The sequence below is a fragment of the Salvelinus alpinus genome, chromosome 2, assembly GCF_045679555.1.
Source record: "Salvelinus alpinus chromosome 2, SLU_Salpinus.1, whole genome shotgun sequence".
Lineage (NCBI taxonomy): Eukaryota > Metazoa > Chordata > Actinopteri > Salmoniformes > Salmonidae > Salvelinus > Salvelinus alpinus.
In genome coordinates this window covers 3,132,621-3,158,159 of record NC_092087.1, presented here as the reverse complement: position 1 = coordinate 3,158,159, position 25,539 = coordinate 3,132,621, and the positions used below count along the sequence as shown (strand labels likewise).

Genomic DNA, 25,539 nt, shown 5'->3' with positions numbered 1-25,539 from the left:
AAGTCTTAGGATAGAAAGAGGGAGAGGTAAAGAGAGAGAGAGAGGCAGAGTGCGAGAGATAAAGAGAGAGAGGGAGAATGAATGAATTGTAGATTGAGAAACAGAATGAATGGTTTGTTTCCTGTTCTCCTTGGCAGGGCTGTCTGGACGTGAGAGGATAAATCTGGCCGTATGTTTAGTATAGGTACATTAAATGTGAGGGCAAAGTCGTATATCAGAAAGACAGACTGAGTTGGAGAGATGGGGAAAGAGAGAATGAGAGAGAGAGAGAGAGAGAGAGAGAGAGAGATAGAATAGGAGTCAGCCACAGTTAACCAGCAATATTCCAGTCTGGTTCAAGTCCGCTGCTTCTCTGTTCCCATCCAGAACATCATGCAGACTAGACCCATTTGGCTGATCTCTGAGCTGGACCAGAACTCTGCAGGACCATTAAACTTCCTGTACAGATAGCTACATTGTCTGGCCTCCTGCCACCCACCCACCCACCCACCCACCCACCCACCCCCACCCACCCACCCACCCACCCACCCACCCACCCACCCACACACACACACACACACACACACACACACACACACACACACACACACACACACACACACACACACACACACACACACACACACACACACACACACACACACACACACACACACACACACACACACACACACACACACACACACACACCTCCCGAGGATCTGCTGGCCCAACAGAGCGATTTTGCGGCGGAAAAGGGAACATTTATGGTCCTGAAAGTGTGGGAATGAGAATATAGGGAAATGATCTGTCCCCGGTCTGCTGACTGTTAAATGGAATGTTTTAATTTGTTGGAATTACATAGATATACAGTTAGACAGGATGTACTGTGAAACTATACAGTATTATAAATCTGAAGAGAGTTTGACAGCCAGTTAGACAGGATGTACTGTGAAACTATACAGTACTATAAATCTGAAGAGAGTTTGACAGCCAGTTAGACAGGATGTACTGTGAAACTATACAGTATTATAAATCTGATGAGAGTTTATTTCTGGAAGTTTCTGGAAGCTCTATCTGAATAAGTTTGAACCGGTGTCTGGCAGATCTGATAACACATCGAGAGAACCGGCGTCATATCAACCACCGTCCTAGTGGACTGGGAACCTGGAGATACAACAGAAGGGCTGGGAACCTGGAGATACAGCAGAAGGGCTGGGAACCTGGAGATACAGCAGAAGGGTTGGGAACCTGGAGATACAACAGAAGGGCTGGGAACCTGGAGATACAACAGAAGGGTTGGGAACCTGGAGATACAACAGAAGGGCTGGGAACCTGGAGATACAACAGAAGGGCTGGGAACCTGGAGATACAACAGAAGGGTTGGGAACCTGGAGATACAGCAGAAGGGCTGGGAACCTGGAGATACAGCAGAAGGGCTGGGACCCTGGAGATACAACAGAAGGGCTGGGAACCTGGAGATACAGCAGAAGGGCTGGGACCCTGGAGATACAGCAGAAGGGCTGGGAACCTGGAGATACAGCAGAAGGGCTGGGAACCTGGAGATACAGCAGAAGGGCTGGGAACCTGGAGATACAGCAGAAGGGCTGGGAACCTGGAGATACAACAGAAGGGCTGGGAACCTGGAGATACAACAGAAGGGCTGGGAACCTGGAGATACAGCAGAAGGGCTGGGAACCTGGAGATACAACAGAAGGGCTGGGAACCTGGAGATACAACAGAAGGGCTGGGACCCTGGAGATACAGCAGAAGGGCTGGGAACCTGGAGATACAACAGAAGGGCTGGGAACCTGGAGATACAGCAGAAGGGCTGGGAACCTGGAGATACAGCAGAAGGGTTGGGAACCTGGAGATACAACAGAAGGGCTGGGAACCTGGAGATACAGCAGAAGGGCTGGGACCCTGGAGATACAGCAGAAGGGTTGGGAACCTGGAGATACAACAGAAGGGCTGGGACCCTGGAGATACAGCAGAAGGGCTGGGACCCTGGAGATACAGCAGAAGGGCTGGGACCCTGGAGATACAGCAGAAGGGCTGGGAACCTGGAGATACAACAGAAGGGCTGGGACCCTGGAGATACAGCAGAAGGGCTGGGACCCTGGAGCTACAGCAGAAGGGCTGGGACCCTGGAGATACAGCAGAAGGGCTGGGACCCTGGAGATACAGCAGAAGGGCTGGGACCCTGGAGATACAGCAGAAGGGCTGGGACCCTGGAGATACAGCAGAAGGGCTGGGAACCTGGAGATACAGCAGAAGGGCTGGGAACCTGGAGATACAGCAGAAGGGCTGGAACCCTGGAGATACAGCAGAAGGGCTGGGAACCTGGAGATACAGCAGAAGGGCTGGGACCCTGGAGATACAGCAGAAGGGCTGGGAACCTGGAGATACAGCAGAAGGGCTGGGACCCTGGAGATACAGCAGAAGGGCTGGGAACCTGGAGATACAGCAGAAGGGCTGGGAACCTGGAGATACAGCAGAAGGGCTGGGAACCTGGAGCTACAGCAGAAGGGCTGGGACCCTGGAGATACAGCAGAAGGGCTGGGACCCTGGAGCTACAGCAGAAGGGCTGGGACCCTGGAGATACAGCAGAAGGGCTGGGACCCTGGAGATACAGCAGAAGGGCTGGGAACCTGGAGATACAGCAGAAGGGCTGGGACCCTGGAGATACAGCAGAAGGGCTGGGACCCTGGAGATACAGCAGAAGGGCTGGGACCCTGGAGATACAGCAGAAGGGCTGGGACCCTGGAGCTACAGCAGAAGGGCTGGGACCCTGGAGCTACAGCAGAAGGGCTGGGAACCTGGAGATACAGCAGAAGGGCTGGGACCCTGGAGATACAGCAGAAGGGCTGGGACCCTGGAGATACAACAGAAGGGCTGGGACCCTGGAGATACAACAGAAGGGCTGGGACCCTGGAGATACAGCAGAAGGGCTGGGACCCTGGAGATACAGCAGAAGGGCTGGGACCCTGGAGATACAGCAGAAGGGCTGGGACCCTGGAGATACAGCAGAAGGGCTGGGACCCTGGAGATACAGCAGAAGGGCTGGGACCGTGGAGATACAGCAGAAGGGCTGGGAACCTGGAGCCACAGCAGTAGGGCTGGGACCCTGGAAATACAGCATATGGGTTGGAGCTGTGATGTAACATACGGCTCAGGGATAGGGTCGGAGCTGTGATGTAACATACGGCTCAGAGATAGGGTCGGAGCTGTGATGTAATATACGGCTCAGGGATAGGGTTGGAGCTGTGATGTAATATACGGCTCAGGGATAGGGTTGGAGCTGTGATGTAACATACGGCTCAGGGATAGGGTTGGAGCTGTGATGTAACATACGGCTCAGGGATAGGGTTGGAGCTGTGATGTAACATACGGCTCAGGGAAAGGGTTGGAGCTGTGATGTAACATACGGCTCAGGGATAGGGTTGGAGCTGTGATGTAACATACGGCTCAGGGATAGGGTTGGAGCTGTGATGTAATATATGGCTCAGGGATAGGGTTGGAGCTGTGAGGTAATATACGGCTCAGGGTTAGGGTTGGAGCTGTGATGTAATATATGGCTCAGGGATAGGGTTGGAGCTGTGATGTAATATATGGCTCAGGGATAGGGTTGGAACTGTGATGTAATATACGGCTCAGGGTTAGGGTCGGAGCTGTGATGTAATATACGGCTCAGGGATAGGGTTGGAGCTGTGATGTAATATACGGCTCAGGGATAGGGTTGGAGCTGTGATGTAACATACGGCTCAGGGATAGGGTTGGAGCTGTGATGTAACATACGGCTCAGGGATAGGGTTGGAGCTGTGATGTAACATACGGCTCAGGGATAGGGTTGGAGCTGTGATGTAACATACGGCTCAGGGATAGGGTTGGAGCTGTGATGTAACATACGGCTCAGGGATAGGGTTGGAGCTGTGATGTAATATATGGCTCAGGGATAGGGTTGGAGCTGTGAGGTAATATACGGCTCAGGGTTAGGGTTGGAGCTGTGATGTAATATATGGCTCAGGGATAGGGTTGGAGCTGTGATGTAATATATGGCTCAGGGATAGGGTTGGAACTGTGATGTAATATATGGCTCAGGGATAGGGTTGGAGCTGTGATGTAATATACGGCTCAGGGATAGGGTTGGAGCTGTGATGTAACATATGGCTCAGGGATAGGGTTGGAGCTGTGATGTAATATACGGCTCAGGGTTAGAGCTGTGATGTAATATATGGCTCAGGGATAGGGTTGGAGCTGTGATGTAATATACGGTTCAGGGATAGGGTTGGAGCTGTGATGTAATATACGGCTCAGGGATAGGGTTGGAGCTGTGATGTAATATACGGCTCAGGGATAGGGTTGGAGCTGTGATGTAATATATGGCTCAGGGATAGGGTTGGAGCTTTTATGTAACATACGGCTCAGGGATAGGGTTGGAGCTGTGATGTAATATACGGCTCAGGGATAGGGTTGGAGCTGTGATGTAACATATGGGTTGGAGCTGTGATGTAATATACGGCTCAGGGATAGGGTTGGAGCTGTGATGTAATATACGGCTCAGGGATAGGGTCGGAGCTGTGATGTAATATATGGGTCAGGGATAGGGTCGGAGCTGTGATGTAATATACGGCTCAGGGATAGGGTTGGAGCTGTGATGTAATATACAGCTCAGGGATAGGGTTGGAGCTGTGATGTAATATATGGCTCAGGGATTTGGAGCTGTGATGTAATATACGGCTCAGGGATAGGGTTGGAGCTGTGATGTAACATACGGCTCAGGGATAGGGTCGGAGCTGTGATGTAATATATGGCTCAGGGATAGGGTCGGAGCTGTGATGTAATATACGGCTCAGGGATAGGGTCGGAACTGTGATGTAATATACGGCTCAGGGATAGGGTTGGAGCTGTGATGTAATATACGGCTCAGGGATAGGGTTAGAGCTGTGATGTAATATATGGCTCAGGGATAGGGTCGGAGCTGTGATGTAACATACGGCTCAGGGATAGGGTTGGAGCTGTGATGTAACATACGGCTCAGGGATAGGGTCGGAGCTGTGATGTAACATACGGCTCAGGGATAGGGTTGGAGCTGTGATGTAATACACGGCTCAGGGATAGGGTTGGAGCTGTGATGTAATACACGGCTCAGGGATAGGGTCGGAGCTGTGATGTAATATACGGCTCAGGGATAGGGTCGGAACTGTGATGTAATACACGGCTCAGGGATAGGGTTAGAGCTGTGATGTAATATATGGCTTTAATGCTGTCTATTTATTCAGCCGTATCGGTTTCTAATAATCCTATAATATCGGTTTCTAATCATCCTATAATGTCCTATATGGTTCAACTGCAGGTCAGGTCAACAGCAAGGTGACTTAGTGTCTAAAAACCCAAACCACATCGTTACATGACGTTATCTCTTAGGAGCTGCCTCGGTCAATCTGGTCAATTATTGATCTGATCATCTAAGCAGGTTATTATTGTGAGGTAAAGGAACTTTGTTATTGATCAGGTACTGAGTGTTTCTATCCATTTGTTTTTCAGGTGGTTCGGGTCGGGTTATCTCTGTCAGCAACCCAATGGTCCTTGGTGTGTGTGTGCAGAAATACAAGTTGTCAGTAGAAGACAAATTAGTCTGTACAAAGAGCTCGGCCCAATTTCCTGACACACACACACACACACACACACACACACACACACACACACACACACACACACACACACACACACACACACACACACACACACACACACACACACACACACACACACACACACACACACACACACACACACACACACACACACACACACACACACACACACACACACACACACACACACACACACACACACACACACACACACACACACACAGCTAGACCCAATCTAGACCCGAGCACCCATCCCCCGAGCACCAATAACATCAGAGATCTATTACCCACAATCCTTTGAAGTCCTGGAACCGCGTTTTCACACTTCCGACATGAAAGATCTCTCCCCTGGTGTTCACAGTAGGCGCGCCCAATATCACCTCCTCAACAACCCCAACCTCGCTTCTCCTCAAAGGAAGGAAAATATTTCCCCAAATTATTGGGGGATTGTCTGGTTTTACGAGTCCTCGACACCCGTGTTGTTGCCCGTGACACTTATGAACGGTGAGAGGTTAAGAGGTCAATAGCTGGTTAAATGGATGCTTCTCTGAAGAGGACAGAGTCTGGAGCATTTAAAAAGTAAATCATAATTTCACATTTATTTAACCAGGTAGGCTAGTTGAGAACAAGTTCTCATTTACAACTGCTACCTGCCCAATGGCTGCTGGCTGTTGTCCTCCACTCCTCCTGTCCTCCTGTCCTCACCTGTCCTCCACTCCTCCTCCTGTCCTCCAATCCTCCTCCTGTCCTCCACTCCTCCTGTCCTCCACTCCTCCTCCTGTCCTCCACTCCTCCTGTCCTCCTCTGTCCTACACTCCTCCTGTCCTCCTCTGTCCTCCACTCCTCCTCCTGTCCTCCACTCCTCCTGTCCTCCCACATCCTAATTTCCACAGCAGCAGAGTTACACAACACAGTAGCCATCCATCCACCTCCAGACAGACAGACAGACAGACAGCCAGCCAACCACCCTCAGCCACCCAGCCACCCCCAGACAGCCAGACACCCCCAGCCAGCCAACCACCCCCAGACAGCCAGCCACCCCCAGACAGCCAACCACCCCCAGACAGCCAGACACCCCCAGACAGCCAACCACCCCCAGACAGACAGACAGACAGACAGCCAACCACCCCCAGACAGCCAGCCAGTCAACCACCCTCAGCCAACCAGCCAGCCAACCACCCCCAGACAGCCAACCACACCCAGACAGCCAACCACCCTCAGACAGCCAACCACCCCCAGACAGCCAACCAGCCAGCCACCCCCAGACAGCCAACCACCCTCAGACAGCCAACCACCCCCAGACAGCCAACCACCCCCAGACAGCCAACCACCCCCAGACAGCCAGCCACCCCCAGACAGCCAACCACCCCCAGACAGCCAGACAGCCAACCACCCCCAGACAGCCAACCACCCCCAGACAGACAGACAGACAGACAGACAGACAGACAGACACAGACAGACAGACAGACAGACAGACAGACAGACAGACAGACAGACAGACAGACAGACAGACAGACAGACAGACAGACAGACAGACAGACAGCTTAATTAAGTGGGTGTAATAACACAGTAATTAACTAGTTAACTAGGCCAGTCTTTTCCCATTATAATTCCAAGAGACGTGTGGGTTCATATAGGCCTCTATCTCTACACTCTCTGCTAGTCCCTCTCCTGTAGGGGCCTTTAGACAACACTAAACGTCTAGGGTCCCTCTCCTGTAGGGGCATTTAGACAACACTAAACGTCTAGGGTCCCTCTCCTGTAGGGGCATTTAGACAACACTAAACGTCTAGGGTCCCTCTCCTGTAGGGGCATTTAGACAACACTAAACGTCTAGGGTCCCTCTCCTGTAGGGGCATTTAGACAACACTAAACGTCTAGGGTCCCTCTCCTGTAGGGGCATTTAGACAACACTAAACGTCTAGGGTCCCTCTCCTGTAGGGGCATTTAGACAACACTAAACGTCTAGGGTCCCTCTCCTCTAGGGGCATTTAGACAACACTAAACGTCTAGGGTCCCTCTCCTGTAGGGGCATTTAGACAACACTAAACGTCTAGGGTCCCTCTCCTGTAGGGGCATTTAGACAACACTAAACGTCTAGGGTCCCTCTCCTGTAGGGGCATTTAGACAACACTAAACGTCTAGGGTCCCTCTCCTGTAGGGGCATTTAGACAACACTAAACGTCTAGGGTCCCTCTCCTGTAGGGGCATTTAGACAACACTAAACGTCTAGGGTCCCTCTCCTGTAGGGGCATTTAGACAACACTAAACGTCTAGGGTCCCTCTCCTGTAGGGGCATTTAGACAACACTAAACGTCTAGGGTCCCTCTCCTGTAGGGGCATTTAGACAACACTAAACGTCTAGGGTCCCTCTCCTGTAGGGGCATTTAGACAACACTAAACGTCTAGGGTCCCTCTCCTGTAGGGGCATTTAGACAACACTAAAGGTCTAGGGTCCCTCTCCTGTAGGGGAATTTAGACAACACTAAACGTCTAGGGTCCCTCTCCTGTAGGGGCATTTAGACAACACTAAACGTCTAGGGTCCCTCTCCTGTAGGGGCATTTAGACAACACTAAACGTCTAGGGTCCCTCTCCTGTAGGGGCATTTAGACAACACTAAACGTCTAGGGTCCCTCTCCTGTAGGGGCATTTAGACAACACTAAACGTCTAGGGTCCCTCTCCTGTAGGGGCATTTAGACAACACTAAATGTCTAGGGTCCCTCTCCTGTAGGGGCATTTAGACAACACTAAACGTCTAGGGTCCCTCTCCTGTAGGGGCATTTAGACAACACTAAAGGTCTAGGGTCCCTCTCCTGTAGGGGCATTTAGACAACACTAAACGTCTAGGGTCCCTCTCCTGTAGGGGCATTTAGACAACACTAAACGTCTAGGGTCCCTCTCCTGTAGGGGCATTTAGACAACACTAAACGTCTAGGGTCCCTCTCCTGTAGGGGCATTTAGACAACACTAAAGGTCTAGGGTCCCTCTCCTGTAGGGGCATTTAGACAACACTAAAGGTCTAGGGTCCCTCTCCTGTAGGGGCATTTAGACAACACTAAACGTCTAGGGTCCCTCTCCTGTAGGGGCATTTAGACAACACTAAACGTCTAGGGTCCCTCTCCTGTAGGGGCATTTAGACAACACTAAAGGTCTAGGGTCCCTCTCCTGTAGGGGCATTTAGACAACACTAAACGTCTAGGGTCCCTCTCCTGTAGGGGCATTTAGACAACACTAAACGTCTAGGGTCCCTCTCCTGTAGGGGCATTTAGACAACACTAAACGTCTAGGGTCCCTCTCCTGTAGGGGCATTTAGACAACACTAAACGTCTAGGGTCCCTCTCCTGTAGGGGCATTTAGACAACACTAAATGTCTAGGGTCCCTCTCCTGTAGGGGCATTTAGACAACACTAAACGTCTAGGGTCCCTCTCCTGTAGGGGCATTTAGACAACACTAAAGGTCTAGGGTCCCTCTCCTGTAGGGGCATTTAGACAACACTAAACGTCTAGGGTCCCTCTCCTGTAGGGGCATTTAGACAACACTAAACGTCTAGGGTCCCTCTCCTGTAGGGGCATTTAGACAACACTAAACGTCTAGGGTCCCTCTCCTGTAGGGGCATTTAGACAACACTAAAGGTCTAGGGTCCCTCTCCTGTAGGGGCATTTAGACAACACTAAAGGTCTAGGGTCCCTCTCCTGTAGGGGCATTTAGACAACACTAAACGTCTAGGGTCCCTCTCCTGTAGGGGCATTTAGACAACACTAAACGTCTAGGGTCCCTCTCCTGTAGGGGCATTTAGACAACACTAAAGGTCTAGGGTCCCTCTCCTGTAGGGGCATTTAGACAACACTAAACGTCTAGGGTCCCTCTCCTGTAGGGGCATTTAGACAACACTAAACGTCTAGGGTCCCTCTCCTGTAGGGGCATTTAGACAACACTAAACGTCTAGGGTCCCGTGTGGCTCAGTATTACAGAACGGTGATTGCAACGCCAGGGTTGTGGGTTCGAATAAGACGCGGGACCAGTAAGATAAATGTATGGGATTGTATGGGATTGTATGGGATTGTATGGGATTGTATGCATTCACCACTGTATGTCACTCTGGATGAGAGAGTGTCGGCTAAATGACTAGAATAGGACCCTCCTCCCTCCAGCCTCTCTTCCTGCCAGCCCTCCACAAGGGCATCAGCCTCCCCTGCCAGCCCTCCACAAGGGCATCAGCCTCCCCTGCCAGCCCTCCACCAGGGCATCAGCCTGCCCTGCCAGCCCTCCACCAGGGCATCAGCCTGCCCTGCCAGCCCTCCACAAGGGCATCAGCCTGCCCTGCCAGCCCTCCACAAGGGCATCAGCCTCCCCTGCCAGCCCTCCACCAGGGCATCAGCCTCCCCTGCCAGCCCTCCACCAGGGCATCAGCCTCCCCTGCCAGCCCTCCACAAGGGCATCAGCCTGCCCTGCCAGCCCTCCACCAAGGCATCAGCCTGCCCTGCCAGCCCTCCACAAGGGCATCAGCCTCCCCTGCCAGCCCTCCACCAGGGCATCAGCCTGCCCTGCCAGCCCTCCACCAGGGCATCAGCCTGCCCTGCCAGCCCTCCACAAGGGCATCAGCCTCCCCTGCCAGCCCTCCACCAGGGCATCAGCCTGCCCTGCCAGCCCTCCACCAGGGCATCAGCCTGCCCTGCCAGCCCTCCACAAGGGCATCAGCCTCCCCTGCCAGCCCTCCACCAGGGCATCAGCCTGCCCTGCCAGCCCTCCACCAGGGCATCAGCCTGCCCTGCCAGCCCTCCACCAGGGCATCAGCCTGCCCTGCCAGCCCTCCACAAGGGCATCAGCCTCCCCTGCCAGCCCTCCACCAGGGCATCAGCCTGCCCTGCCAGCCCTCCACCAGGGCATCAGCCTGCCCTGCCAGCCCTCCACCAGGGCATCAGCCTTCCCTGCCAGCCATCTACCCATGACTGGCTGTTACAGAGCACTGCTCTGCTCTGTTCCCTTCTATTCTGCACTGCTTGGTATTAATGACGAAGGCGAGAACTGAATCAACAAATGTAATCAAATAGTATTTGTCACTTGCTTTGTAAAGAAAAAACGAGGTAGACTAAGAGTGAAATGCTTACTAACGGGGTCCTTTTCCAACAACGCAGAGTTAAACTTAAAGATAATAAATATATAAAAATATGTGAGGCATTGAAAGACTTGCAGAAAAAACAGCTAGACCTTATTTGCCAATTTGGCATGTTGAAAATGCTATACAAAATCCATATCTATTATATTACGTTATTATAATGTCAAAAAGGTTAGCTAAGATAGGGATTCTATCTGTGGAGCATTCTCTCATTCTAGAATCAGCATGTGGTCATCGTCATTCTTTCTGATAACATTGAGACCAGAAGTCCTTCATTCAACTGGTACTAAACTAGGGGAGGACAGGGCGGTGGACAGGGCGGAGGACAGGGCGGTGGACAGGGCGGTGGACAGGAAAGGTGGACAGGACGGTGGACAGGGCGGAGGACAGGGCGGAGGACAGGGCGGTGGACAGGACGGTGGACAGGGCGGAGGACAGGGCGGTGGACAGGGAAGGTGGACAGGGCGGTGGACAGGGAAGGTGGACAGGGAAGGTGGACAGGGAAGGTGGACAGGGCGGTGGACAGGGCAGAGGACAGGGCGGTGGACAGGGAAGGTGGACAGGGAAGGTGGACAGGGCGGAGGACAGGGCGGTGGACAGGGCGGAGGACAGGGCGGTGGACAGGGCGGAGGACAGGGCGGAGGACAGGGCGGTGGACAGGACGGTGGACAGGGCGGAGGACAGGGCGGAGGACAGGGCGGTGGACAGGGCGGAGGACAGGGCGGAGGACAGGACGGTGGACAGGGTGGAGGACAGGGCGGTGGACAGGGCGGAGGACAGGGCGGAGGACAGGGCGGTGGACAGGACGGTGGACAGGGCGGAGGACAGGGCGGTGGACAGGGAAGGTGGACAGGGAAGGTGGACAGGGCGGAGGACAGGGCGGTGGACAGGGAAGGTGGACAGGGCGGTGGACAGGGAAGGTGGACAGGGAAGGTGGACAGGGAAGGTGGACAGGGAAGGTGGACAGGGCGGTGGACAGGGCAGAGGACAGGGCGGTGGACAGGGAAGGTGGACAGGGAAGGTGGACAGGGCGGAGGACAGGGCGGTGGACAGGGCGGAGGACAGGGCGGTGGACAGGGCGGAGGACAGGGCGGAGGACAGGGCGGTGGACAGGACGGTGGACAGGGCGGTGGACAGGACGGTGGACAGGGCGGAGGACAGGGCGGAGGACAGGGCGGAGGACAGGACGGTGGACAGGGTGGAGGACAGGGCGGTGGACAGGGCGGAGGACAGGGCGGAGGACAGGGCGGTGGACAGGACGGTGGACAGGGCGGAGGACAGGGCGGTGGACAGGGAAGGTGGACAGGGAAGGTGACAGGGAAGGTAACAACATTGGGAACAGAAGTCCTTCATTCAACTGGTACTGAACAGAGATTTGATTGCGAATATCACAGATCGTTGGTAGCAGTGGTTTAAAATACTTAAGTAAAAATACTTTAAAGTACTACTTAAGTCGTTTTTGGAGGGTGAATTTCACTTTTATTTTCTTATTAAGGTATCTTTACTTTTACTCAAGTATGACTGTTGGGTACTTTTTCCACCACTGGTTGATAGCACCTTAATTGGGCAGGACAGGAACGTGGCGCTGGATCGGAGCTGAATAGGTGGAAAGGTATCAAAACAACATGGTTTCCATGCCATTTGCGCCGTTCCAGACATTATTACGAGGCTTCCTCCCCTCAGCAGCCTCCCCGGAGGGTACATATAGTGCACCGATGATCATTGTTCGCTCATGACCGTTCTACCTGTATATCCTGTCTGTATATGTCCTTTGTCTATCGCTGATGATGTGTGTTGTGTTGTACGAACGAAGCAGCAACCCACATTTCCCGATGGAGATAATAAAGTCATTATGTTCATCTTAGGTAATAATAATAATAATGAATAATTTCCCAGAATAAAACAAACCACTCTTGTTTTCAGACCTCGTCATGTGACAATGCCATATGGACATAGAATATGAAATGTAGCCTCATAGGTTATTCCGTTAACATTTTCTTGCAGGAAAAGAGAGCGTTCCAATCCCGTTTTGCGCACAGAGCGCACTGTGTGCGGTGCCGCGCCATTAGCATAATCTTTCTTACCTGAATCGGGGAGAATCTTTAATACATTCTTCAAAGTCCACAGTCATCTTAGCGTTTTTCTTTTACTATTCCTTCTTCAGTCGTTTAATGTCATTGCCCGGGGGTGATGTCGTTATAAACGGTTTGGTAGGATTAAAAACGAGTCAGGGTATAGTTTCCTCTGTGTTTTTTTGTTCGGACGCGTAGCAGCGGCAGCTTCTTCTGACACGGGGACACAGAATGAAGTCTCAATGCATGTGACAGTACTACGGTGCTGCTGCGCTACAGCCACCGCTGCCGAGATCCTCTACCGCCTGGATGACACACCCATCTATCACTCACGGTGACGTCATCATAAAACGACAGACTCATTACTGGTCAATAGTGGGGTCATCATTAGTTTCCACTGCCACAAGCTCATATATATATATATATATGCAGTACCAGTAGTAACCAAAAAAGTGTTTAACAAATCAAGATATATTTCATATTTGAGATTCTACAAAGTAGTCACCATTTCAATTAACAGGTGTGCCTTGTTAAAAGTACATTTCTGGAATTTCTTTCCTTCTTCATGTGTTTGAGCCAATCAGTTGTGTTGTGACAAGGTATGGGTGGTATACAGAAGACAGCCCTATTTGGTAAAAGACCAAGTCCATATAGGTATAAATCTGTCGTTCTGCCCCTGAACAAGGCAGTTACCACACTGTTCCCCGGTAGGCCGTCATTGTAAATAAGAATTTGTTCTTAACTGACTTGCCTTGTTAAATAAAGGTAAAATAAATAAAATAATAATAATGGCAAGAACAGCTCAAATAAGCAACGAGAAACGGCAGTCCATCATTACTTTAAGGTGAACACATGCTTGACTGATTAAGGGTAACATGAATAAGACTTGGATACCCCCCCACAAATCAATCCACCGGGAAACGACCCCCACAAATCAATCCACTGGGGAACCCCCCACAAATCAATCCACCGCGAAACGACCCCCACAAATCAATCCACCAGGGGAACCCCCCACAAATCAATCCACCGGGAACCGCCCCCACAAATCAATCCACTGGGGAACCCCCCACAAATCAATCCACTGGGGAACCCCCACAAATCCACTGAAAGATGAGGAAGTATAAAGGTCAATGTTTTATAGAATGTATTACACTAAGTGACATTGTACATGGCTATATACAGTATATGTACTTTAGACTGGGTATTAACATAAGCAGTGCCCTCCTGTATGTGGGTGCTTTTCTGTAATTAACATTTTAGGGGGGGGGTAAGATGGCGGGGTGGGGTGGCAGGAGGGGGGTGGCAGAACATATTGGGGCTGGTCACATTCTTTTCCCCAGACACACGAGCTGCCTCTGTGAGGTGTCACACTCAATCTCTTCCCCCGGGAAATGTAGCCTAGTTTCTCTACCGTCTACTGGATACTGGATACAACACACCCACACACACACACACCATCACACACACACACACACACACACACACACACACACACACACACACACACACACACACACACACACACACACACAGTATACACCATCACACACCATCACACACACACACACACACACACCTTCACACACACACACACACACACCATCATACACATCATCACACACACCATCACACACACACACACACACACCATCACACACACACACACACACAGTATACACCATCACACACCATCATACACATCATCACATACACTATCACACACACCATCACACACACACCATCACACACACACACACACACACACACACACACACACACACACACACACACACACACACACACACACACACACACACACACACACACACACACACACACACACACACACACAGTATACACCATCACACACCATCATACACATCATCACATACACTATCACACACACCCTCACACACACCCTCACACACCATCACACACACACACACACACACACACACACACACACACACACACACACACACACACACACACACACACACACACACACACACACACACACACACACACACACACACACACACACACACAGTATACACCATCACACACCATCATACACATCATCACATACACTATCACACACACCATCACACACACACACACACACACACACACACACACACACACACACACACACACACAGTATACACCATCACACACCATCATACACATCATCACATACACTATCACACACACACACACACACACACACACACACACACACACACACACACACACACACACACACACACACACACACACACACACACACACACACACACACAAACACACACAGTATACACCATCACACACACCATGTGACGTCATCATAAAACGACAGACTCATTACTGGTCAATAGTGGGGTCATCATTAGTTTCCACTGCCACAAGCTCATATATATACCAGCGATGCTACACTAGTCGGTGTGTTTGTTCTCTCTGCATCCAACTGAAGACAACCCTGTCTTCTCTGTCTCCTCTCTCCCTTATTCCCCAAACAGAGAGAGTTGGAAAACGTGATCCTTTTATCTTCCTCCCCGCCACGTTGCTCTCTCTCTCTCTCTCTCTCTCTCTCTCTCTCTCTCTCTCTCTCCTCTCTTCCTCTTTCTTTGTTTTGCCAAGGCACTTAGCATCATGATGTATTATTCAGCTTCTCTGTTAGCAGCGATTCCTAACGCCTGATGAATCATTTAGGCTAACCAGGGGGTTATTCTCTGGTCACAGCTCGTCCTGCCCATAGAAATGGAACTATTAGAACTGCTTTCCACCCATCATGGTACATTGACTTGAATGGGGATTCCCATTGTTGTTATACTATTTCTAGGGCATTGCTCTCCAAAGAATCATCCTAAATAAAGCTACAGCTTTGATTCTAGTGTCATGCTAATCATCGTGCTAATCGTGTTAGCAAAAAAGCCCGAGCAGCTCAGAGATTCATCGCATCATATCTCTCTGACATTCATTTGACCTCGCCGTTTGGGAATGACTAGTGCAGAGAGTTTAGTGTCTAAAATGGCACCCTATTCTCGTGCACTACTTTTAACCAGGCTGGTCACTATATATGGTTAGAGTAGCATTGGTGAATAGTGAAAAGTTTGATTCATTTTTTATAACTTCTGAGTTGATTTGATCTCTATTCTAGCCTTTTTTTCTCAGAGGCACTTGAAATGAATGAGGGCAACAACAAAAACATCCCATTTGGGGAAATGTTGTACTCATTCAGGAAAATTCCATCACTCCAGTCATCTAGCCTCTAGTCTCTCAATGTCCTGTTATAAAGGTTGGGTTGTTGATGTAGGGTTATTAAGGTTGGGTTGTTGATGTAGGGTTATTAAGGTTGGGTTGTTGATGTTGGGTTATTAAGGTTGGGTTGTTGATGTAGGGTTATTAAGGTTGGGTTATTGATGTAGGGTTATTAAGTTGGGTTGTTGATGTAGGGTTATTAAGGTTGAGGTTGTATTGATGTAGGGTTATTAAGGTTGGGTTGTTGATGTAGGGTTATTAAGGTTGGGTTGTTGATGTAGGGTTATTAAGGTTGGGTTGTTGATGTAGGGTTATTAAGGTTGGGTTGTTGATGTAGGGTTATTAAGGTTGGGTTGTTGATGTAGGGTTATTAAGGTTGGGTTGTTGATGTTGGGTTATTAAGGTTGGGTTGTTGATGTAGGGTTATTAAGGTTGGGTTGTTGATGTTGGGTTGTTGATGTAGGGTTATTAAGGTTGGGTTATTGATGTAGGGTTATTAAGGTTGGGTTGTTGATGTAGGGTTATTAAGGTTGGGTTGTTGATGTAGGGTTATTAAGGTTGGGTTATTGATGTAGGGTTATTAAGGTTGGGTTATTGATGTAGGGTTATTAAGGTTGGGTTATTGATGTAGGGTTATTAAGGTTGGGTTGTTGATGTAGGGTTATTAAGGTTGGGTTGTTGATGTAGGGTTATTAAGGTTGGGTTGTTGATGTTGGGTTATTAAGGTTGGGTTGTTGATGTTGGGTTGTTGATGTAGGGTTATTAAGGTTGGGTTGTTGATGTAGGGTTATTAAGGTTGGGTTGTTGATGTAGGGTTATTAAGGTTGGGTTGTTGATGTAGGGTTATTAAGGTTGGGTTGTTGATGTAGGGTTATTAAGGTTGGGTTATTGATGTAGGGTTATTAAGGTTGGGTTATTGATGTAGGGTTATTAAGGTTGGGTTGTTGATGTAGGGTTATTAAGGTTGGGTTGTTGATGTAGGGTTATTAAGGTTGGGTTGTTGATGTTGGGTTATTAAGGTTGGGTTGTTGATGTTGGGTTGTTGATGTAGGGTTATTAAGGTTGGGTTGTTGATGTAGGGTTATTAAGGTTGGGTTGTTGATGTAGGGTTATTAAGGTTGGGTTGTTGATGTAGGGTTATTAAGGTTGGGTTGTTGATGTAGGGTTATTAAGGTTGGGTTGTTGATGTTGGGTTATTAAGGTTGGGTTGTTGATGTTGGGTTGTTGATGTAGGGTTATTAAGGTTGGGTTATTGATGTAGGGTTATTAAGGTTGGGTTGTTGATGTAGGGTTATTAAGGTTGGGTTGTTGATGTAGGGTTATTAAGGTTGGGTTATTGATGTAGGGTTATTAAGGTTGGGTTATTGATGTAGGGTTATTAAGGTTGGGTTATTGATGTAGGGTTATTAAGGTTGGGTTGTTGATGTAGGGTTATTAAGGTTGGGTTGTTGATGTAGGGTTATTAAGGTTGGGTTGTTGATGTTGGGTTATTAAGGTTGGGTTGTTGATGTTGGGTTGTTGATGTAGGGTTATTAAGGTTGGGTTGTTGATGTAGGGTTATTAAGGTTGGGTTGTTGATGTAGGGTTATTAAGGTTGGGTTGTTGATGTAGGGTTATTAAGGTTGGGTTGTTGATGTAGGGTTATTAAGGTTGGGTTGTTGATGTAGGGTTATTAAGGTTGGGTTGTTGATGTAGGGTTATTAAGGTTGGGTTGTTGATGTAGGGTTATTAAGGTTGGGTTATTGATGTAGGGTTATTAAGGTTGGGTTGTTGATGTAGGGTTATTAAGGTTGGGTTGTTGATGTAGGGTTATTAAGGTTGGGTTGTTGATGTAGGGTTATTAAGGTTGGGTTGTTGATGTAGGGTTATTAAGGTTGGGTTGTTGATGTAGGGTTATTAAGGTTGGGTTGTTGATGTAGGGTTATTAAGGTTGGGTTGTTGATGTAGGGTTATTAAGGTTGGGTTGTTGATGTAGGGTTATTAAGGTTGGGTTGTTGATGTAGGGTTATTAAGGTTGGGTTATTGATGTAGGGTTATTAAGGTTGGGTTGTTGATGTAGGGTTATTAAGGTTGGGTTGTTGATGTAGGGTTATTAAGGTTGGGTTATTGATGTAGGGTTATTAAGGTTGGGTTGTTGATGTAGGGTTATTGATGTAGGGTTATTAAGGTTGGGTTGTTGATGTAGGGTTATTAAGGTTGGGTTATTGATGTAGGGTTATTAAGGTTGGGTTGTTGATGTAGGGTTATTGATGTAGGGTTATTAAGGTTGGGTTGTTGATGTAGGGTTATTAAGGTTGGGTTATTGATGTAGGGTTATTAAGGTTGGGTTATTGATGTAGGGTTATTAAGGTTGGGTTATTGATGTAGGGTTATTAAGGTTGGGTTATTGATGTAGGGTTATTAAGGTTGGGTTGTTGATGTAGGGTTATTAAGGTTGGGTTGTTGATGTAGGGTTATTAAGGTTGGGTCGTTGATGTAGGGTTATTAAGGTTGGGTTGTTGATGTAGGGTTATTAAGGTTGGGTTATTGATGTAGGGTTATTAAGGTTGGGTTATTGATGTAGGGTTATTAAGGTTGGGTTGTTGATGTAGGGTTATTAAGGTTGGGTTATTGATGTAGGGTTATTAAGGTTGGGTTGTTGATGTAGGGTTATTGATGTAGGGTTATTAAGGTTGGGTTGTTGATGTAGGGTTTTTAAGGTTGGGTTATTGATGTAGGGTTATTAAGGTTGGGTTATTGATGTAGGGTTATTAAGGTTGGGTTGTTGATGTAGGGTTATTAAGGTTGGGTTGTTGATGTAGGGTTGTTGATGTAGGGTTATTAAGGTTGGGTTGTTGATGTAGGGTTATTAAGGTTGGGTTATTGATGTAGGGTTATTAAGGTTGGGTTGTTGATGTAGGGTTATTAAGGTTGGGTTGTTGATGTAGGGTTATTAAGGTTGGGTTGTTGATGTAGGGTTATTAAGGTTGGGTTGTTGATGTAGGGTTATTAAGGTTGGGTTGTTGATGTAGGGTTGTTGATGTAGGGTTATTAAGGTTGGGTCGTTGATGTAGGGTTATTAAGGTTGGGTTGTTGATGTAGGGTTATTAAGGTTGGGTTGTTGATGTAGGGTTATTAAGGTTGGGTTATTGATGTAGGGTTATTAAGGTTGGGTTATTGATGTAGGGTTATTAAGGTTGGGTTGTTGATGTAGGGTTATTAAGGTTGGGTTGTTGATGTAGGGTTATTAAGGTTGGGTTGTTGATGTAGGGTTATTAAGGTTGGGTCGTTGATGTAGGGTTATTAAGGTTGGGTTGTTGATGTAGGGTTATTAAGGTTGGGTTGTTGATGTAGGGTTATTAAGGTTGGGTCGTTGATGTAGGGTTATTAAGGTTGGGTTGTTGATGTAGGGTTATTAAGGTTGGGTTGTTGATGTAGGGTTATTAAGGTTGGGTTATTGATGTAGGGTTATTAAGGTTGGGTTGTTGATGTAGGGTTATTAAGGTTGGGTTGTTGATGTAGGGTTATTAAGGTTGGGTTGTTGATGTAGGGTTATTAAGGTTGGGTTGTTGATGTAGGGTTATTAAGGTTGGGTTGTTGATGTAGGGTTATTAAGGTTGGGTTGTTGATGTAGGGTTATTAAGGTTGGGTTGTTGATGTAGGGTTATTAAGGTTGGGTTGTTGATGTAGGGTTATTAAGGTTGGGTTATTGATGTAGGGTTATTAAGGTTGGGTTATTGATGTAGGGTTATTAAGGTTGGGTTGTTGATGTAGGGTTATTAAGGTTGGGTTGTTGATGTAGGGTTATTGATGTAGGGTTGTTGATGTAGGGTTATTAAGGTTGGGTTATTGATATTTAACTCAGCCAGTGCGTAAATTCTCCCTGCGAGCATTGAGCAGTGTCACAGATGGTGTCAGATGGCACGTCTTCTCGTCTTCTGTGACTGACTGAGTGGAAAATGGACAGACACAGGGTATTTCTATCTGACTGAAAACCGTGAAAACCGTAAGTAACTTTGACTAGGGATCTACTTTGACTAGGGCCCATAGGGATCTACTTTGACTAGAGCCCATAGGGATCTACTTTGACTAGGGCCCATAGGGATCTACTTTGACTAGGGCCCATAGGGATATACTTTGACTAGGGCCCATAGGGATCTACTTTAACTAGAGCCCATAGGGATCTACTTTGACTAGAGCCCATAGGGATCTACTTTGACTGAGCCCATAGGAATCTACTTTGACTAGAGCCCATAGGGATCTACTTTGACTAGAGCCCATATTCATCTTGATGGTTGTAAAGTCGTCTCAAATAAAACTGTGAAGGACCTCGGCGTTACTCTTGACCCTGATCTCTCTTTTGACGAACATATCAAGACTGTTTCAAGGACAGCTTTTTTCCATCTACGTAACATTGCAAAAATCAGAAATTTTCTGTCCAAAAATGATGCAGAAAAATTAATCCATGCATTTGTTACTTCTAGGTTAGACTACTGCAATGCTCTACTTTCCGGCTACCCGGATAAAGCACTAAATAAACTTCAGTTAGTGCTAAATACGGCTGCTAGAATCCTGACTAGAACCAAGAAATTTGATCATATTACTCCAGTGCTAGCTTCCCTACACTGGCTTCCTGTTAAGGCAAGGGCTGATTTCAAGGTTTTACTGTTAACCTATAAAGCGTTACATGGGCTTGCTCCTACCTATCTTTCCGAGTTGGTCCTGCCGTACATACCAATACGTACGCTACGGTCACAAGACGCAGGCCTCCTAATTGTCCCTAGAATTTCTAAGCAAACAGCGGGAGGCAGGGCTTTCTCCTATAGATCTCCATTTTTATGGAACAGTCTGCCTACCCATGTGAGAGACGCAGACTCGGTCTCAACCTTTAAGTCTTTACTGAAGACTTATCTCTTCAGTAGGTCATATGATTGAGTGTAGCCTGGCCCAGGAGTGTGAAGGTGAACGGAAAGGCTCTGGAGCAACGAACCGCCCTTGCTGTCTCTGCCAGGCCGGTTCCCCTCTCTCCACTGGGATTCTCTGCCTCTAACCCTGTTACAGGGGCTGAGTCACTGGCTTGCTGGTGCTCTTTCATGCCGTCCCTAGGAGGGGTGCGTCACTTGAGTGGGTTGAGTTACTGACGTGATCTTCCTGTCTGGGTTGGCGCCCCCCCTTGGTTTGTGCTGTGGTGGAGACCTTTGTGGGCTATACTCGGCCTTGTCTCAGGATTGTAAGTTGGTGGTTGAGGATTTCCCTCTAGTGGTGCGGGGGCTGTGCTTTGGCAAAGTGGGTGGGGTTATATCCTTCCTATTTGGCCCTGTCCGGGGGTTTCTTCGGATGGGGCCACAGTGTCTCCTGACCGCTCCTGTCTCAGCCTCCAGTATTTATGCTGCAGTAGTTTGTGTCGGGGGGCTAGGGTCAGTTGGTTACCTGGAGTACTTCTCCTGTCTTATCCAGTGTCCTGTGTGAATTTAAGTATGCTCTCTCTAATTCTCTCGTTCTCTCTTTCTCTCTGAGAACCTGAGCCCTAGGACCATACGTCAGGACTACCGGGCATGATGACACCTTGCTGTCCCCAGTCCGCCTGGCCTTGCTGCTATTCCAGTTTCAACTGTTCTGCCTGTGGTTACGGAACCCCTACCTGTCCCAGACCTGCTGTTTTCAACTCTTAATGATCGGCTATGAAAAGCCAACTGAGATTTATTCCTGATTATTATTTGACCATGCTTGTCATTTATGAACATTTTGAAAATCTTGGCTCTCTCTAATTTTCTCCTTCTCTCTTTCTTTCTCTCGGAGGACCTGAGCCCTAGGACCATACGTCGGGACTACCGGCCGTGGTGACTCCTTGCTGTCCCCAGTCCGCCTGGCCTTGCTGCTATTCCAGTTTCAACTGTTCTGCCTGCGGTTATGGAACCCCTACCTGTCCCAGACCTGCTGTTTTCAACTCTTAATGATCGGCTATGAAAAGCCAACTGAGATTTATTCCTGATTATTATTTGACCATGCTTGTCATTTATGGAAATTTTGAAAATCTTGGCTCTCTCTAATTTTCTCCTTCTCTCTTTCTTTCTCTCGGAGGACCTGGGCCCTAGGACCATGCGTCGGGACTGCCGCCCGTGGTGACTCCTTGCTGTCCCCAGTCCGCCTGGCCTTGCTGCTATTCCAGTTTCAGCTGTTCAGCCTGCGGTTATGGAACCGCCACCTGTCCCAGACCTGTTGTTTTTCAACTCTTGATGATCGGCTATGAAAAGCCAACTGAAAATTATTCATGATTATTATTTGACCATGCTTGTCACTTATGAACATTTTTGAACATCTTGGCATAGTTCTGTTATAATCTCCACCCGGCACAGCCAGAAGAGGACTGGCCACCCCTCATAGCCTGGTTCCTCTCTAGGTTTCTTCCTAGGTTTTGGCCTTTCTAGGGAGTTTTTCCTAGCCACCGTGCTTCTACACCTGCATTACTAGCTGTTTGGGGTTTTAGGCTGGGTGTCTGTACAGCACTTCGAGATATTAGCTGATGTACGAAGGGCTATATAAAATAAAATTGATTGATTGATTGATATGGATCTACTTTGACTTGGGCCCATAGGGATCTACTTGGACTCGGGCCCATAGGGATCTACTTTGATTAGGGCCCATAGGGATCTACTTTGACTAGGGCCCATAGGGATCTACTTTGACTAGGGCCCATATGGATCTACTTTGACTAGGGCCCATAGGGATCTACTTTGACTAGGGCCCATTGGGATCTACTTTGACTTGGGCCCATAGGGATCTACTTCGACTCGGGCCCATAGGGATCTACTTTGACTCGGGCCCATAGGGATCTACTTTGACTAGAGCCCATAGGGATCTACTTTGACTAGAGCCCATAGGGATCTACTTTGACTGAGCCCATAGGGATCTACTTTGACTAGAGCCCATATGGATCTACTTTGACTAGGGCCCATAGGGATCTACTTTGACTCGGGCCCATAGGGATCTACTTTGACTCGGGCCCATAGGGATCTACTTGGACTCGGGCCCATAGGGATCTACTTTGATTAGGGCCCATAGGGATCTACTTTGACTAGGGCCCATAGGGATCTACTTTGACTAGGGCCCATAGGGATCTACTTTGACTAGGGCCCATAGGGATCTACTTTCACTAGGGCCCATAGGGATCTACTTTGACTAGGGCCCATAGGGATCTACTTTGACTAGGGCCCATAGGGATCTACTTTGACTAGGGCCCATAGGGATCTACTTTGACTAGGGCCCATAGGGATCTATAGAAGGAAAAGGGTGCTATTATGGACACGGCTGTAGTGTTTTCTCTCTTAGTTGCTCACTGTCAAACACACGTGATCCATCTGTCATGTCTTGAGAGGTCGACACGTTTTCTGATGCAGCTATAGGACACATGTAGAAAATGTGCTGTAGGCTCCAGGGTTTTGACAGGGGGGAGGAGGAGTGCAGGATTTTTTTGTTGTTGCCTGATTTAGCTGTGTTTCTGCTTATAATTTCTGACATCTTAGCTATTTTGTTAGTCAACTTGTCTCTAATTAGATCCATGTAGCTTCTCTTCAGTCATTATATGTTGTCCCAGAAGACTAAATCAACCCTTTGATCACCAGAATAATGTAATAAATCAATAGAATGAACCCTTCAATCCAGTTGACATCGGTAAAGTTTTTCTCTGTCATCTCTGCTTCTTTAATGGAGACGTTTAAGGGACCGGGGAGAAAATGCAATAACAAAAAAATACTGGAAATAGTTTCTGTGCAAAACTGTTTCAAATTACATCAGTTTGAGAGGTTAGAATAGAAAAGCTGTGAAAAACGACTCTGTTTCTGATAAGATTTCAGGTCGGCTAGGATTCATATTTTATGTGGTTGAAATACTATAACATTTTTATGATACTGATTAAGATGTCAACTCTACAGATTGTATCTAAATGCACATTGTCTCAAAAGAAAGAAAGAAATCAAAATGTCTCTACTCCGAGTCAAAATTTTGCATACATATCATTTTACTGCTAGAAATGCTTAATTCTGCAGGAGTTAATATTACGACTCTGTGAGAGGTTATAGACCGAGAGTCAGTGTCCGACTCTGTGAGAGGGTATAGACCGAGAGAGTCAGTGTCCAGATTTCAGTTTCCATTCATCTGAACAGTAAAATCAAATCAAATGTTATTGGTCGCAGACACATGTTTTGCAGATGTTATTGCACGTGTAGCGAAATGTTTGTGTTCCTAGCTCCAACAGTGCAGTAATACCTAACTAAATGCTTGTGTTCCTGGCTCCAAAAGTGCAGTAATATCTAACTAAATGCTTGTGTTCCTAGCTCCAACAGTGCAGTAATACCTAACTAAATGTTTGTGTTCCTAGCTCCAACAGTGCAGTAATACCTAACTAAATGTTTGTGTTCCTAGCTCCAACAGTGCAGTAATATCTAACTAAATGCTTGTGTTCCTAGCTCCAACAGTGCAGTAATATCTAACTAAATGCTTGTGTTTCTAGCTCCAACAGTAGTATCTAACTAAATGCTTATGTTCCTAGCTCCAACAGTGCAGTAATATCTAACTAAATGCTTGTGTTCCTAGCTCCAACAGTGCAGTAATATCTAACTAAATGCTTGTGTTCCTAGTTCCCACAGTACAGTAATACCTAGCTAAATGCTTGTGTTTCTAGCTCCAACAGTGCAGTAATATCTAACTAAATGCTTGTGTTTCTAGCTCCAACAGTAGTATCTAACTAAATGCTTGTGTTCCTAGCTCCAACAGTGCAGTAATACCTAACTAAATGTTTGTGTTCCTAGCTCCAACAGTGCAGTAATACCTAACTAAATGTTTGTGTTCCTAGCTCCAACAGTGCAGTAATATCTAACTAAATGCTTGTGTTCCTAGCTCCAACAGTGCAGTAATATCTAACTAAATGCTTGTGTTTCTAGCTCCAACAGTAGTATCTAACTAAATGCTTATGTTCCTAGCTCCAACAGTGCAGTAATATCTAACTAAATGCTTGTGTTCCTAGCTCCAACAGTGCAGTAATATCTAACTAAATGCTTGTGTTCCTAGTTCCCACAGTACAGTAATACCTAGCTAAATGCTTGTGTTTCTAGCTCCAACAGTGCAGTAATATCTAACTAAATGCTTGTGTTTCTAGCTCCAACAGTAGTATCTAACTAAATGCTTATGTTCCTAGCTCCAACAGTGCAGTAATATCTAACTAAATGCTTGTGTTCCTAGCTCCAACAGTGCAGTAATATCTAACTAAATGCTTGTGTTCCTAGTTCCCACAGTACAGTAATACCTAGCTAAATGCTTGTGTTTCTAGCTCCAACAGTAATACCCAGCTAAGTTCTTGTGTTTCTAGCTCCAACAGTAATACCTAACTAAATGCTTGTGTTCCTGGCTCCAAAAGTGCAGTAATATCTAACTAAATGCTTGTGTTCCTAGCTCCAACAGTGCAGTAGTATCTAAC

At 47.6% G+C, this 25,539-nt stretch overlaps 1 protein-coding gene across 1 annotated transcript in view; it reads right to left on the bottom strand.

The window, feature by feature from the left end:
• Positions 1-13,144, bottom strand: part of LOC139552875 (arf-GAP with coiled-coil, ANK repeat and PH domain-containing protein 3-like) — a 75,196-nt gene extending 62,052 nt beyond the window's left edge. Inside the window, exon 1 of the mRNA XM_071364996.1 lies at positions 12,840-13,144. Within this exon, the coding sequence (XP_071221097.1) occupies positions 12,840-12,886 (47 nt within the window). The 5' untranslated portion in view covers positions 12,887-13,144. The remainder of the gene's footprint in view (positions 1-12,839) is intronic.
• Between the last annotated feature and the right edge of the window lie 12,395 nt (positions 13,145-25,539).